General features: G+C 47.6%; 1 protein-coding gene and 1 pseudogene across 1 annotated transcript; one reads left to right on the top strand and one right to left on the bottom strand.

Moving 5' to 3' along the window:
• Positions 1-506: 506 nt before the first annotated feature.
• On the bottom strand, positions 507-9534 carry Prox2 (prospero homeobox 2). Its single transcript, XM_004649690.2, has 4 exons — positions 8251-9534; positions 3364-3471; positions 2187-2381; positions 507-692 (listed from the first exon to the last, which is right to left on the bottom strand). Exons 1-4 carry the CDS (start codon positions 9532-9534, stop codon positions 507-509), a joined length of 1773 nt encoding a protein of 590 aa, XP_004649747.2.
• A 2613-nt stretch (positions 9535-12147) lies between these two features.
• Positions 12148-12302, top strand: LOC101611719 (annotated as a pseudogene).
• The last annotated feature ends 5072 nt before the right edge of the window (positions 12303-17374 follow it).

Raw genomic sequence — 17374 nt, 5'->3', positions numbered from 1 at the left:
ACTCCATCCAAATTAGCCTCATCTGGAAGAAGGGAAGGGAACATTTGTGTCACATGCCACAGAAGACTTTAGGACATACAATCTTTTAATCCTTAGAACCTAGTTTTCTAGATGCAGAGATGCCAGGAAGTTGCCAAGGTCACAGCACCAAGCAATGAAGGAGTCAAATTTCAAATCTTGTGATTACAAACTCCTCTTTCTTTCCCAATATACTACTAACACACTGACGCTCGGTTGACATACTATGGTTAGGGTTAAATCGGATCGCTCTAGACATGGCAGTAAGGGCTCAAAATGGTAACAGTACCTATGAGAGGGTGGCCTTGCAAGCCAGACACTTCTCATTACTTTTTTTTTCTTTTGGGTTTTCAAAGTTGGGTCTCACTCTGGCCCAAGCTGATCTGGAATTCAGGGTGGCTTTGAACTTGGGGCGATCCTTGAACCACTACTTCTCGTGTTGGGATTGCAGGTGTGCGCCACCACACCTGGCCTTATTTTGCTTGATCTTAACTTTGACATAGGTCCTGGGGGTAGCTGGAAGATCTGAATCTCTCCGGGATGTCACTGTCCAGTTTTGAAATAATTTTGTAAATGGGTTTCTTCCAGGAAGGAGCTGAGTCTTTTCCTGTGGCAACAGCACAGAAGAACTCCTGTAAGGTCACGCTGGCAGTCTCCAAGAAGCAGTCTGGGACCTGCACCCCAGAGACCCCCAAGAAAGGGAAGATGTGAGGCCAGAAGTGCTAGCTCCACAGAGAACCCACGGGCTGGTGCTGCTTGTGGCTAGTGCCACACACTAGCAACATCTCCGCCACCCCTGATTCTGCAGCCCAGGGAGTCCCCTGCTTTCTCGTCAAACACAGACCTTAGAGTGACCGTCCTAATGACACAGCCTTGGGAGAAGTTTTAGAGACTAATGTAGGTAGGAGTTGCTGATTCCACTAATGAGCTCATTTTAGTAAGTAGGCAAATTAAAACAAAGGCAGGTTGTTAGCACTCTTTTCCTTCGATCTGTTGTGGGTGAAGGAGCGAGTGCCTCCAAACTTAGGAGACTAATGCCTCATCCCGCCACAGACCCGCCTATGTCCCTGCTTCCAAAGCCAGTTGATGGAGCCGTCTAGAACCCTCGCCCAGTCTGTTGTCGTAAGTATAATGAAGTGTTCCAGAGGCTGTTCACATGCAGCTTGGCTGGAGACTTGCTACCACTGTCTGCCAAATGACCATCCCCACGTGACAAGATGGAGCCATGCCACCGTCCCACACTGGCCTCGGCCCCTTCCTCTAAAGTGGGCTTAGGTTTTGGCTGAGAAAGCCAGTGGCTCTTATATCCTTGGACGTATCAGTAACCTTCTGTGATCATACTCAAGTGAGCAAAGTGAGAAGAGGCAACGCAGCCTGCGACCATACACGTGCACCTGCACAGTAAGAGGCAGCCTTACAGCTGTTAGCTGCCCAAGGGACTAGACATCTCTCTCTTTTTTCCAGGTAGGATCTCACTGTAGCCCAGGCAACCTGGAATTCACTATTTAGTCTCAAGCTGGCCTTGAACTCACAGTGATCCTCCTATCTCTGCCTCCCAAGTGCTAGGATTAAAGGCGTGCACCACCACACCTTTATATATAGATCTATCTCTTGATGGGAATTCACACCAATGTCTCCTAAGCTCACCCTTTACTGACATTCAACTCAGAGGCACTACACCACTAGTGTGCCTTCATGGAGATTCCCAAGGGCCAAGATGCTTGAACTTTGCTATGTCTATAGAGAATTTGAATTTGGCTCACAAATCGAGCTAATCAAGTGAGAATACAGGTAGAAGTCAAGTGAGGATAAAGCGGAAAATGTTGTGAAAACCTGGGCAAAGGCTAGGTGCTACAGCTGAGCCCAGTATTTGGTCCTGAGCCTCCTGGGACACAGGCTGAAAAGGTCAGGTTCTATAACTTGATCATTGCAGCGTGTCAAGTCCAGAGTGGAAGGCCTCTGCTCAACCAGCTGTGTTTGCTGCGTCTACCTGTTGCTTGAAAGATCTAGAGGCTATAACCTTTGATGATAAAGTGATAAAGAGATTGGCTTTAGGCCGCTGTGACTTAGGGATAGACCCAGAGGGGACCTTTTGAATAAAAAGAAAAAGAAAAATCACTCATACAGAGAAAGGATCAGACTTCATTGAACCTAATGCATTGTCTTACCTCAAAGTCATTTCCCTTGTTATAGTGTGTATTGAGAACTCGGAAAAGTTCTGCATCACGGAGAACCACCAGCATTTTGGGATTTGTGACACCATCTGCAATTGCTTGCCGGGCATATTTTTCCATTTGGATGTAATAAAACTCACGAAAGTTGCTGAACCACTTGATCATCTGCGAGGTGATGCAGCGATTGAACTGTGCACACAAGGAAGCCATCAAGTTGTACATTTGCCACAGGGTGCTCAGAATCAGAACTGGCAGCATCCAGTTCATCACAGGATTAACAGAAATTAATCAGCAAAAGAGCCCTATTGGTTGGGCAGGCCTATGCGGTGGAACTCAAGAACCCAGTGCTCATTAGAGAATCCTTTATATACTATATTGCGGAGGTTTTCACCTCTGAGAGTCTCCATGGTGTGTAAGGGTAGCTGTCGTGCCAGCTCGGCAACCCTAGAGCCTTCTGGGTAAAGGGCTAAGGGAGGGGGCGTGGGGGTGGGTCAGGAACAGTTTCCTGGCAACTTGGAGTTGCAGAATAAAGGGATATCTAAATCAGAGTTCTCTGCAGGAATCAGTATAAGGGAAAGGCCTGAAAACTTTACCTACAACTCGGTGTTGACCATTAGAAACTTTCTGTGGGGCCAGGCAAAGTTGGATTCCATCCGTTTGAACTTTGTTGTCACATCTGATCTGTACGTGCTTGCACTTAGTTTTGAAAACACAACAATCTGAACATAATTTTGACGGTATTTTATTGTGTGTGTGTGTCTGGGGATCAAACCCAGGGCCTCATGACAGGCAAGTGCTGTTCCACCCAGCCACATCCTCAGCCCGGTATGTTTTATGTATTTCCTTGGTCTTTTTACTTTCTTTAACATAAGGTCCCCAGCAAAGACCAACTACTAGTCCACAGATTCTACTTCCTAGTGCCTCTGTTACCTTCCTGTGTGTTTCTGGGATTCCTCTACTGCTCAGAAACCCAATATCCATGTACCTCCCTTTCCTAGTGCATGACTGTCCATGATGTTCTGGGGCGTCTCAGAACTAGAATTGCAAATTGTTGATTCTATCAACGACATGAAGGAATCTTGAAAAACACATGGTGGAGGCACAAGCCCTGCCTCCCCGTGGACAGAACATTGCAGCTGGAGAGTTGGCGAAACACAATGTGTCACTTTACCTGAACATCAGGGAAATGAACCTTCAGGAGGTTGGCACTAGGGTACCGTGTGAAGAAAAACATTAGCTTAGCCTTCTTCAAGTGACCAGCGTTTAGGCCTTCCTGGATTTGTCTTGGTGTCAAGGAAAAGTAACATTTTTGTTGTTTTGTTTTGTTTGTTTTTCGAGATAGGGTCTCACTCAAGCTCAGGCTGACCTGGAATTCACTGTGCACTCTCAGAGTGGCCTTGACCTCGTGGCAATCCTCCTCCCTCTGCCTCCCCAGTGCTGGGATTAAAGACATGCCCTACCACGCCTGGCAAAAAGTAACTTTTAAAATACTGTTTTATCAAATAACTTTGCCAGATATCCAAATAGTGATTGTCATATTCTTTGTAATTTTTAAGATTTTCATGTGTGTGTGCACATGTGCACCAGGGTCTTTGCTGCTACAGCATATGCTGCCTGTCTTTTACATAAGTAGCTGGGGAATTGACCCAGCTGACAGGCTCTGTACTAAGAGCCTTTAACCATCTCCTCAGGCCCTCCTTTGTGGTCTTTATCCTTTTTTTCCTTTTCCTTTCCCTGATTGAATGGAGAATTTGGTCCTTTTTTTTTTTGTCTCTGGAAACAGGAAAGCCAGAAGCTGTATTGCACGGTTGAGTTACACAATGTAAAAGCCTCTGACGTGTAGAAGCTGAGGGTCACATGGCTCATATGATGTCCAGCACAGCTTACTGTACAGTCTGTGTGGGCTCCTTCAAGGTGGGGTGGCAGCTCTGTCACAGACAAGCCTCTTGTAAACCCCAGGGAGAGACTTCCTTCCCCTGCCCCTCAATTTCTGTAAACTGAAAGGAGTCTCCTCGGTAGTCTCTGTCTGGCCTTTGTGGAGGACCAGTTCCCACGTGCTCTGAGCTGAGCTGGAACTGTGGGCTACATCTGCCCCCCACTCCACACCTAGAAGAACTCCCTGTCATCTGCCCCAGCTCAGGAGCTGTCTCCTGTGGAACCTTTCCCTACTGAATAGACCTCCCTTAGTTGGGGTTTCCAAGACTTCGATAAGTTCTGTGGCAATGACTTTACTGGAATACTTACTGCATGTGTTATCCCCCACTTTAGACTGAATTCCTTGCAGGCCAATAATACATCTTTGTGTGTTCCACTAACCTATCCCATGCCGGGCACATAGTAGGTGCTCAATAAATGCATATTAAAGGAGTAAATAGTTAAGCTTGAATCTTACATACATATGTTACTCTAAATCATACCTCCCACCCCCTGGGGAATTCTTTTCCCTTTAACAAGAACAGGGAGTTGAGTGATAGACACATGATCATCTAGTATTCTCAGGGAAAGTCTTCAGGTTGGGTGAGAAGCATTCCACAGAATAATCTTGAGTATCTGGTTTGTGAGCTATGGCTTTAGGGTGATTGAGACTTCCCAATAAGATAAATCAGGTCAGCCAAAAGAAATCAAGCCTGCTGGCACTGGTTATAGCTGCCTAGGCTGCTGCATGCAAGCCTCCTGCCCCTGCCCGACTGGCCTAGTACTTATCCTTTCTTCAGGTTCATAAAACCTATAGGAAAAAGCTGGGCATGGTGTCGCACACCTTTAATCCCAACACTTGGGAGGCAGAGGTAGGAGGATCGCCATGAGTTCAAGGCCCGCTTGAGACTACGTAGTGAGTTCCAGGTCAACCTGGGCTAGAGCGAGACCCTACTTTGAAAAACCAAAACAAAACAAAAGCCTATGGAAAGATTTTTAAGATTTGGGAATACTACTAGCCATGTGAGCTAAGTCACCTGACTTCTCTGGGCTTCCTTCCTAAAATGTAGTGGTTAATGGGGCTTGACCATCAGATCCTGGCTTAGAATCCTGCATCCTCACGTTATTGTCTTGTGACCTTGTACAAGTTAGCTTGCTCCTTGCCTCTGCCTCAGATACCTGATCCTTGAGTAGGAACTTAAGGATTGTGGGGTGGTCCAGGCCACAACCCTTTATCTGAAACGCTGGGCCAAATGGAGTTCAGTTTCAGAATGTGTGACCGTATCAAAGCAGAGCAGCACACCCCTCTTCCTGCATCAAAATGCATGTCTGGACAAAGTGGGAGGACTAGAAATAGCCTCTAGTCTGTATAAGTGTTTGCTGGGCCTGGCGGCGCACGCCTTTAATCCCAGCACTTGGGAGGCAGAGGTAGGAAGATCACAGTGAGTTCAAGGCCACCCTGCGACTATTTAGTGAATTCCAGGTCAGCCTGAGCTAGAATAAGACCCTACCTAGGGAGGGAAAAAAAAAAAAAAAAAGTTTGAATAATTTGATCTCAGGGCTTTTTAGAGATGTTTGGATTTCAGAGTTGCAGCTATGTGGTGATGGGCGTGTTTGTGTGAGCCACATACCACAAAGAAAGTGCTCAGTAAACACACTGCAGTGTTCACAGCCCAATGACTGTCCCTGGGAATCCGAAGAGTTCGTGTGTCCTGGGGAGTCACACCACAGCCTCCCAGCTCATGATAAAGGGAAATGACTCCTCAGAGGAAGGTATGGTTTGGAGTAAACACTGCCATCGTTATTACCCTGCTTGGTGCCTAGGGACGGCATGGGGCTGGGCATGTTCTTTTTTGCTTTAAAGCAGCTTGGTTTGGGTGGCTCTCATGGCCTATAGAAAATAATCTCTGGTGCAGAATAGAGGCATAAGGAAGGAGGAGCTAGAGGGGAGGGGCCAGAGTGCTCTCTGGGGACCTGAAATCCCAAATTCAGCAGGTACTTGGCCCAGGGTAGGACCCTGGGAACTCTGAAGCTCGCTGAGCCCAGTTCCCATTTCATTTGGCAAGGACAGGCATACAGAGGTGTCTAGCTAATAATCAGAAAACCTCTGGGGGCTTTTTCTCAAGCTACAGCCTCACTCTAGCTCAGGCCGACCTGGAATTCATTACGCGGTTTCATGCTGGCCTTGAATTTACAGGGATCTTCCTACCACCACACCTGGCTGGGGCTGTCTTTTTATTATTATTATTTTTTTTTTTTTTTTTTTTTTTTGGTTTTTCGAGGTAGGGTCTCACTCTAGCCCAGGCTGACCTGGAATTCACTATGGAGTCTCAGGGTGGCCTCGAACTCACAGCGATCCTCCTACCTCTGCCTCCCGAGTGCTGGGATTAAAGGCGTGCGCCACCACGCCCGGCGGGGCTGTCTTTTTAAGGAGGGTCTTTCAGCAGGGCGTCTTAGCCAGTGAGTTCTTTATTGAAGGCCCCAGTTAGCTCTTTTTTATATTATCCTGAAAATCACTCCATACTGGTATCTCATCATGTTCTAGAAGATTCTTACTGCCCACATTGATGAATAAAGCTTTCTTCGCTGGTTTAGGATTGTTCCAAAGAAGCCTGTTTTCGAGTGTTTATACCATCTCAGGCCAGCAGGGGGCACTCAGCACTCAGGACACCAGGATGAGATCTGGCAAGTAGTGAGCCAGGGCCCCACTTAATCCTGCCCTGAAGAGGATAGGCTTGTGCACACCTGGACTCTAGACATAATAACCTGTGGAGACTGGGCTCCAGGCCCACGCCATGGCTTGTGCAATAGTATTACCCAAAATGCATCCTGAGGTGTCTTTGCTCCCAAGAGTTTGAGGCTGCCTATACTCAGAGCTTGGTATATGTCTTCAGCATGGCAAGGACTAACAAACTATCCCAGTATTTACTCAAGTTACCTTTTATTCTAACAACATGCTTGCCAAGATGCTGAGGGTTATTGGTGAAGCTGCCACCGGCCAGCTGGGGCCTCTCAGGCTTCCCCATGGTGGGCAGGGTGCCTCCTCCCGCTTGTGCCCAGCCTCCAGGCTTCCCCATGGTGGGCAGGGTGCCTCCTCCCGCTTGTGCCCAGCCTCCAGGCTTCCGCTCGCCTGGTTGCAGCTTGGATGCCCAGTAGCCTGCAGGCTTCTGACCCCTTCCAGCTGCTCTTTTTTGGGTCTAATCTAAGGAAAGATACTCTTTTGTTCCACGAGGTTTTATTTTGTAAGAGTTTCACTCTAACTCAGGCCAACCTGAAACTCACTGTGGCCTTGAATTCACTGTAATCCTACTTCAGGCTCCCAAATCCTGGGATTATTTTTCCCCCCCGAGGTAGAGTCTCACTCTAGCCCAGGCTGACCTGGAATTTAGTATGTAGTCTCAGGTGGCCTTGAACTCACGGCGATCCTCCTACCTCTGCCACCATGCCCGGCTTCCAAGTCCTGGGATTTTTATAGGTATGAGCCACACTTACTGGCTTTTTTGTCACACAAGTTCTTGGTCATGCGTTCACAGGAATCATCTGGACCAGGCAGGCTGGGGAAGCACTACCTCAGGTGAGGTCATCCCTTTGATCTGTCTGCCCGGGAGGACTGAATGGCTGGCAGCCAAATTACAGGATTCTTGCTCCCCATGGGGCGTTTCTCTTATTTTTGGAAGCACATTTGAGCTTAAAAGCAAGCAAGTTTGTATCTCAGACCTAAATGCACAAGTCATTTGTGGTGGAACTTGGCGGTCACAGAAGTAAATGAACATTCCAGGATCCCTGAGTCCTAGAACTTGGCTTTCACTTGGCTGTGAAACAGGCTGTGAGCCCAGGGAAGGAAGGTCCTGAAGTGACATGGAGAAGACCTGGAAAGGTGGGCGTGGGGGCCTATGTCGGTAATCCTAGCACTTGGGAGGCTGAGGCAGGAGGATTGCCGAGAGCTCAAGGCCAGCTGGTCCACACAGTGAGTTCCAGGCCGACCTGGGCTTTAGAGAGTAACCCTGTCTCAACAAACAAAAGACTGGGAAAACAAAGCTATTCCCTGTGAAACAGACATTTGTTTCCACCTCCCCCTCAATTTCCAGTTTTCCTCTTTCTCTGGACACTGACCCCGAACTCATCAATGACCAGAAAAGGATATGTGGATGGAAGAGAAAGGAAGTGCTTCCGCCACAGCCTGCAGGTCACCTTGCTCCCTCTTCGCTGAGGACAGGAGGGGCCCACTTGCTGGAAGGGCTGTGGGGAAAGGCAAGGGGAGCTGCTGCTGGCTCAGAACCCAAGGGGGCAGCGCGGACTCTGGGCACGGGTGACTTCGCGAAGAGGGTCCCTGGGGAGGAGCACCACAGCAGCAGCCACTGCGCCCATGACCCAGAAGCTGGCTGAAAAGCTGATTTTCCTGTGTGTGGAGGGGCACGGTTGTTAAGGGACAGTTTGCTGGGGGGCCCTGACGGGGTTTGGGGACCCCTCTTGGAGAGATGTGACACACAGGAGAATCCAGAGGCTCAGTCAGTGATAAACTTCCCAAAGGGACCCCAGCTTGCAGGTAGACACTTCTGGGCAGGGCGCCCAGAGCAAGTGGGTCTTTATAGGCACTTTCCCCAGGGGATGGAGGCTGGCTTCTTCCCTCTGTCACTAGTCCCTGGAAGCTTCTGCCCTGGGTCGGGTGGCCTGCAGGATCCAAGAGCACCTTTTGTAATACTGTTTCCACAGCCTGGGCCACTGCTTTGCTCAATTCTGTCCTCAGAACAGCCAGCAAAGCCTGGCAGAATGTAGACTCCTCACGCTGGCGATCCACCTTGGCCATTCTGGGGTCTGGCGCCGCCGGGAGGTCATGGTTGGCAGCTTGGTGGGGGTCACTGTCTGCAGTGCACGGGCTAGTCCTACAGCCCGCCCTCTGCCCGGCACCCCGGGGCCCTCTCCTGTGCTGAGAGCCTCCTAGGCCCTGAGCTGGGGCCCGGGGCTCCGAAGCCTGTAGGATGTGCTCTTGCAGTTGTGTGAGCCGTTGCTGTAGCAGTTGAAGCTGTTCGCGCACCCCGGGTCCCCCCTTCCTGGGGCTTTGGTCTGGGGCAGTGTCTGGCTTCAGGAGGCCTTGTTGCATGGGAAGCCTCTGCTTCCTCTTCCGCTCCCGGGCCTTTTCTGGACAGCACGGGTTGTCCCTTGCTCTGGCACTGCCTGGTACCAGAGGGCTGGGGGAGAGACCCATCCCTTGGACAATGGTCTCCACCCTGGCCCTCTTTGCCCGGATGTGCTCATCCACAAACCAGCCTGGGTCGGGGAGGCTGGAGACGGGGAGCTGGCTCCAGGGAAAAGGGGAGTCTCTGCCCAGCTCGCAGGAGGGTGGGCTTCTCTCATCTTCCTTGCAGGGTTCTGCCAGGTGGGAGCAGGCCTGGGACTGAGGAGAAAGCAAGACAGAGGCTGGATCCATCGCCTGTCTCCCCAGGTGCTTGCTTTGTACTTCCTGAAGGAACCCAGGGCCTGGTGCCTAGCAACTCAGCAGAAGGTGAACAGGATGTGCTGGAGGGGCCCTCACAGTCACAGGCATGAGAAACAGGGTTCTCTGAGGAGGATTCAGGGGCCAGGATCCAGTGTCTGAACTTCCTGGGCAGACCCCTGCAATGAGGAAAAAGATAGTACATGTGACTTGGGGGTGTGCCCCACAAACCTGAATGTACAAAGGAATCATCTTAGGATCTTGGTAAGGGACGGATTTTAATTCAGCCAGTCTAGACTGGCGTAGAGACTGCATTCCCAGCGAGCCCCCAGGTGGTCCTGGTTGGGACCCCACTTTGAGCAGATGCCGGGGGTGAACCTCTAGGTGAAAATGCCTTCCTGGACAAGCAGTAAATACTACTAACAAGGACAGCCAGCTGAACAGCTGGCCAAGAACTTTACACCCATTACCCAATATCTCTGGGCTCTGAGGAGTGAAGGGGTCACTCTCCTAAGGTCTAATGACTAGTAACTGGCAGGCTGGAGTCAAACCAAGGTTTGTTGGATCTACAGTGAGAGCAACTGAATTAGTTGGGAACTTGTTTAGAATAGCAAATTCACCAAATTTCCTTCCATATATATATGTTTATGCCCCTATATTAATATTACTCTCACTTTTGGCTAGAGAAGCTTCTCTTTTTCAGATGGAGAGACTCAAAGCTCGCCAAAGTGCTGCGAAGAAATGATGGTGTGTTTAGCACTGAGACAGACATCTCTATCATACTCCAAGGGTCAGGAACCATTGTAGAAGAGGTGACAGAAGGAATGTAAGAGCCAGAAGAAAGGGAGGAGCGCTATGTAATACTGTTCCAGACACAAACTGGCTGTGGTATTCATGACCTCACAGTGGATGATGCTAACTACACAAGACCTACATAATAGGAGGAGGAAATAAATGATGACATCGAGAAGAGAGACTAGTTGGAAAGAAGAAGGAATTCAGTGAAGAAAGGATTCAGGAGAGGGAAAGGGAAGATGGTGGAAGGGGATTATGATGATATTATATTGTCTATATGTATGGAAGTTGTGAATACAGTGTTTTAAAAGCCAGTAGTGGTGGTGCATGCCTTTAATCCCAGCACTTGGGAGACAACAAGAGGATTGCTGTGAGTTTGAGGCTACCCTGATACTACGTAGTGAATTCTAGGTCATCCTGGGCTAGAATGAGACCCTACCTTAAAAAAAATAAAAAAGGTTTTAAAAGCCCTAATGGGATGGAGAGATGGCTTAGCAGTTAAGGTGTTTTCTTGTGAAGCCAAAGGACCAAGGTTCGATTCTCCAGGACCCATGTAAGTCAGATGCACAAGGTGGTTCATGCATCTGGAGTTCGTTAATAGTGGCTAAAGGCCCTGGCATGCCCATTCTCTCTCTGCCTTTCTTTTTCTTTTTTCTTTCTTTAAAGTTTATTTTACTTATTTGAGAGAGAAATAGAGGCAGATACAGAAAGAGAGAGAGCATTTGGTTTATATGGGTACTAGGGAATCAAACCTGGGTCCTTAGGTTTTGCAAGCAAACACCTTAACTATTAAGCCATCTCTCTAGACCAGGAACTTTTTTTTTTTTTTTTGGTTTTTCGAAGTAGGATCTCACTGTAGCACAGACTGACCTCGAGTTCACTCTATTCTCAAGGTGGCCTCGAACCCACAGCAATCCTCCTGCCTCTGCCTCCCGAGTGCTGGGATTAAAGGCATGCGCCACCACGCCTGGCCCCAGGAACTTTTGATGATGTTTTGTTTATTTTATTTTTGAGACAGTGTCTCACTGTACAGCCCAAGCTGGTCTTGGTCCCACAATCCTGTCTCATCCTCCTGAGAGCTGGGAGACATCATGCTCAGCCTCAGGAACCTTATTTGACAATTCTACCACTGAACCACCAATGCCATGTCAGGAACCTTATTTGGAGCAAGCAAACCAAAGTTAGGAAGCAAACCAGACGTAGTGGCACACACCTTTAATCCCAATACTTGGGAGGCAGATGTTAGAAGATCACTGTGAGTTTGAAGTCAGCCTGAGACTACAGAGTGAATTCTAGGTCAGCTGGGCTAGAATGAGACCCTGCCTCAAAAATAACAATAACAACAGAAAAACACACACACACAAAGTTTTGGGAACTGCTGTCCTGTCTCCTGGTAAACTAGGCAATGCATTTATAGCTCAATAACTACTTTTTTTTTTTTTTATTTGAGAGTGACAGACAGAGAGAAAGAGGCAGAGAGAGAGAGAGGAGAATATGGGCACGCCAGGGCTTCCAGCCACTGTAAACGAACTCCAGACGCGTACACCCCCTTGTGCATCTGGCTAACGTGGGACCTGGGGAACCGAGCCTTGAACCGGGGTCCTTAGGCTTCATAGGCAAGCGCTTAACTGCTAAGCCATCTCTCCAGCCCTCAATAACTACTTATTGAGCACCAGCCTGTGTCAGGCTGTCTGGGCACTGGGAGGATTAGCAGTGATTAAGACTGGCAGAGGGGTGGAGTTCTGGGTGAGGAGCAACGGCTATGGAGGAAGAGGAGGGTGCTTGAGTGTGAGCTGGTGAGGCCGAGCCTCGATGTTCCAGATCAAGGGCCTAGCTCGGAAACTGGACTCTGAGGAGGTGAACCGCTAGATGCGTGAGAAGGTGCTTCCTCCATATGGAGCTTCCTCATCCACGTGACCCTGCTGCAAGCCATTCCGTTCATCCTGAAGAAACTGGACGGCATATGAAGCTGGGGAGTCGACTGAGAATGTGTGACTTGAAGAACCTGGCTACAGTTTCTATGCTATGCTCAAATGAATTGGCCCAGAAAAGTGTAAGAACTGCTTGAATGATCACAAAATTCTACTTGCAAGAACAAGTTGGTCTGTAGTAACTGGCCTTCATAGGTAAAATATAAACAATTTGAGAAATACAAAACAACGTCTTGCTGGGCGTGGTGATGCACACCTTTAATCCCAGCACTCGGGAGCAGAGGTAGGAAGATGGCCTTGAGTTCAAGGTCACCCTGAGACTACATAGTGAATTCCAGGACAGCCTGGACTAGAGTGAGACCCTACCTCAAAAAAAAAAAAAAAAAAAAAAAAAAGATGCCTTGTAGTCATAGCGTGCCCTTATCCTTATGCATGTGATATGTGATATCTGGCCTCTGAGTGTTGATATAATTGTAAATAATGTATAACTCCACTTTCTAGCAAGGGTGGTTATAAGGGGCTTATCTCTGAAACAGTACTGTCTCATCAGTCATTTCTCTCTATGTTTTATTTCTGTGCAGGGTGTATTTGTGGAGATATGATTTACGGAAGTCAGCACACAACTACAATGGCACAAGCACAGGACCACTAGTCTATATTTATTTACTTATTTATATTAGAGAGAAAGAGGCAGAGAGAGACAGAGAAAGAATGGGCGCACCAGGGCCTCCAGCCACTGCACATAAACTCCAGGTGCAGGTGCCACCTCATGCATCTGGCTTACAGGGATCCTGGGAAATCAAACCTGGGTCCTTAGGGTTCACAGGCAACTGCCTCAACTGCTTAGCCATCCCTCCAGTCCTAGTCTATATTTTTAATAAACACACCAGCTCAGGAAGGAAAAAAGACTGGCAGCTTAGTAGTGGGAGCAGAAGTGTAGAGAGAGCGCAAGGAGGGCTGGAGAGATGGCTCAGCGGTTCGGGTGCTGACCTGCAAAACCTAACAACCTGGGTTCGGTTCACCAGTACCGACATACGTCAGATACACAAAGTGGTATATGAGTCTGGAGTTCCTTCGCAGTGACTGGAGGCCTTGGCACGCCTATTCTCTGTATAGCTCTCTTCTATCTTTCTCTGCTTTTAAATAAATAATAAAAAGGTAAATAAAGAAGAAAAAGCACAATGACAAGCTAGAAACTGGGAGAAGAGACGAGAAGGATGAAGCTTAGAGATGTTTTATTCCCATGAAATATCAAAATACATTGGCCAGAGGAGCCCATACAATGTGAAGAGTTTATGAAACATCTTATGTGGTACCCCACTACGTATCACACCAGCCTTGCTTGTAGACAAGTAGATTAAGGTTTCTTGAAGTCAAGATCAGTTCCTTCTCCAAATCTTACCTCAGCTACACTTCAGCTGCCTCCTCATGAGAGACTAGTTTCTTGTCTATTAGTGTTTGTGTGCACGTGTGTGTGCACGTATGAGCATGTGCACAGGGACCAGGGCCTCGGCCATGGCAAACAAATTTCAGATGTATATGCTACATTTTTTAAAGATTTATTTTTATTTATTTGCTAGAGACAGAGAGAGAGGGAGTGAAAATGGGCACACCAGGGCCTCTAGCCACTGCAGACGAACTCCAGAAGCATGCATCTGGCTTGTGTGGGACCTGGAGAATCAGACCTGGGTCCTTAGGCTTTGCAGGCAAATGCCTTAACCACTAAGCCATCTCTCCAGCCCAACATTTTTTAAATATTTTATTTATTTGACAGAAAGAGAGAATGGGTGTGCCAGGGCTTCCAACCACTGCAAATGAACTCCAGATGCATGCGCCTTCTTGGGCATCTGGCTTATGTGGGTCCTGGGGAATTGAACCTGGGTCCTCAGGCTTCACAGGCAAATGTCCTAACTGCTAAGCCATCTCTCCAGCTGCCTATGCTACTTTTTGTATCTGGATTTACATAGGTGGCTGGGGAATCAAATCCAGGCCAACAGGTTTTGCAAGCAAGTACTTTTTAACCACTGAACCATCTCTCCAGCCCAAGAGAGTCTGATCTCTATGTCTGTTATGGTGACTCACCCTTTCCTAGAGGAGGTAAATGAAATGAATTTTTTTCCTTTCTACAAATTTCCACCCTTCTTGCACAAAATATGCTGGCTGCAGGGGATTGGCTTCTTCCTGCCCCCTTTATCCTAAGGCTTCCTTGGGTTCTCAGCTCTTGTCGGTTGTGGACCTCCCAATGACATCTGTGCACTTGGCCTCAGCTTCCACCTAGGGCTGCTGGGTGGCTGGCAGAGATACTCAAGTTCCCCATGCTCTGTCAAAGGCCAGGGCAGAGAGTGGCATCTGCAGTGCCATCACGGGAAAAATACCACCAAGAGAAGGTGAGATTCTTGGCCAGAATAATTAGGAGGTTCTTACTTTGAATAATTTTTTAAGTTTATTTATTTATTTTAAATTTTTTGGTTTATTTTTATTTATTTATTTGAGGGTGACAGAGAGACAGAGAAAGAGAGCAAGAGCAAGAGAGAGAGAGAGAGAGAATGGGCGCACCAGAGCTTCCAGCCACTGCAAACAAACTTCAGACACATGCGCCCCCTTGTGCATCTGGCTAACGTGGGTCCTGGGGAATCGAGCCTCGAACCAGGATCCTTAGGCTTCACAGGCAAGTGCTTAACCGCTAAGCCATCTCTCCAGCCCAAGTTTTTTATTTTTATTTATTTGATAGCAACAGAGAAAGAGGCAGAGAGAGAGAATGGTCACACTAGGGTCTCCAACCACAGCAAACGAACTCCAGACGAATGTGACCCTTTGTGCTTATGTGGATCCTGGGGAATTGAGCCTTGAACCCGGGTCCTTAGGCTTCACAGGCAAGCCCTTAACCGCTAAGCCATCTCTCCAGCCCTAAATTTTTTAATTATTGAAATAGAAGTAGATGACTTAAAAAATAGTACAAATTAAAGAACTCATTATTGCCACATTTACACTCATAATGATTTGTCCCTGTTGAGGAGATAAACATTCCTTGACTTCCTATGATAATTTGACAATGAACATTTATGCATATGAAGAAAATATTTTTACTCAAGCATGGTGCAACATGTCTTTAATCCAAACACGTGGGAAGCTTTAATCCCAACATGTCAAAAATTTGAAGTCATCCTAGAGCTACAGAGTGACTTCCATGTCAGCTTGGGCTAGAACAAGATCCAACGTCGAAAAAACAATACACACACACACACACACACACACACACACACACACACGATGACATAGGGTCTCACTCTAGCTCAGGCTGGCTTAGAAATCACTATGTAGTCTTGAACTCATGGCGATCCTCCTACCCCTGCCTTCCAAAGTGCTGAGATTAAAGGCATGGGCCACCACACCCAGCTAGAATTGGGATGTTTTTGACATAGAGGGATAGTGCAATAATGATCCAGACTATTTTCAGTTATATAACTGACTGCTTACCTAACACTTTCTGTTTATATTCAGTATTTTCAAACCCAGGCTCTTCAGCCACCCTTTTGCCTGCTTCGCCTCTCATGCCATTCTCTTGTTCTCCAAGCCAGAAGTCAGGGAATATCTCGGGCTGGTGTCCAGCAACTTACCCCTAGCATTGCTCATTATGCTGATAAATGAGCTGTGCTCCTTACCACTGGCTGCTTCCAGGCCTCATAATTTTCACCTAGACACTTCATGTACCTCATGATGGACTCCCCCACTGTCTGGGCTCTCCTCACTCTGATCTTTCCTCATCCACTCATTCAACCAACATGAATCTTCTGCCTATATGAAGCTAATATTCCTATAGAGGGAAGAGGTGTTAAAATAGACTTAATAAGTAATGGAGGGCCATTGGATAGGGTCTTGTCCATTGTGAATAATTGGCCTTTTTTTTCTGAGACAAATAAGGACCCATCATAGTGTTGTAAGTAATGTGTTCAGGTTTGGTTTTAAAGGCTCATTCTTCACTGGGGGAAAATGAGGGACAAGGGATGAGATAAGTTAGGAGCTATTGCCTTATCTTAGGTGAAATGGTGAGAGCTTGGACTAGGGTAGTAGCAATAGGAGTGGGAAGTCATGGTATATATAAAATTGGACTAATGGCGTTGTTAGCAGATTGGATATGATATACAAGAGGAAAAGAAACATCCCTAGTGGGCTGGAGAGATGGCTTAGCAGTTAAGGCATTTGCCTGTGAAGTCAAATGGCCCAGATTTGATTCGCCAGTACCCACATAAGCCAGATGAACAAGGTGGCACATGTACCTGGATTTCATTTGCAGTGGCTGAAGGCCCTGGCACACCCATTCTCTCTCTCTCTCTCTCTCTCTCTCTCTCTCTCTCTCTCTCATAAATAATAATAAAAAAAATCACTAATGACTCCAACATATTTGGCCTGGGCAACAGGAAGGGTGGAGTCATATAAAGTACCCTAGGGAAAATCAGGCGTGGTGGCGCATGCCTTTAATCCCAGCACTCGGGAGGCAGAGGTAGGAGGATCACCGTGAGTTCAAGGCCACCCAGAGACTACATAGTGAATTCCAGGTCAGCCTGAACTAGAGTGAGACCCTACCTCAAAAAAAAAAAAAGTACCCTAGGGTGAACCGCTGAAGAGGAATACTTGGACGTGCTAAAATTGAGATGAAGATATAAGACTTGAGTTCAGTAGAGATCTGGGCTGGAAATAGAATTTGGGACTGGATAAATTCACCAAGGGCATGGGTGAAGACAGAGAGACAGGCAAAAAGGAACACGTTCATTGTGCTCTTCAAAGGTTAGAGGCAGCAGGAGGAATCAACAGGACAACTGAGAAGCAGCTGTCTAGGTATCCGGAGATGTGTGAGTCCTGGGAAGCAAGTAGCAACAGTATTTCTGGAAGGCGGGAGAGGTGAAGTCACCACTCAAGTTAGGGATGTGGTGTCACTAAGTGAGTCCTGACCAGGGCTGGAGAAATGGCTTAGTGGTTAAGGCACTTGCCTGCAAAGTCAAAGGACCTAGGTTCGATTCCCCAAGAACCACATAAGCCAGATGCACAAGGTGGCACATGGGTCTGGAGTTGGTTTGTAGTGGCTGGAGGACCTATCATGCCCATTCTCT

Source organism: Jaculus jaculus, chromosome 7 (genome assembly GCF_020740685.1).
Source record: "Jaculus jaculus isolate mJacJac1 chromosome 7, mJacJac1.mat.Y.cur, whole genome shotgun sequence".
NCBI lineage: Eukaryota > Metazoa > Chordata > Mammalia > Rodentia > Dipodidae > Jaculus > Jaculus jaculus.
This window is presented reverse-complemented; position numbering and strand designations above follow the sequence as displayed.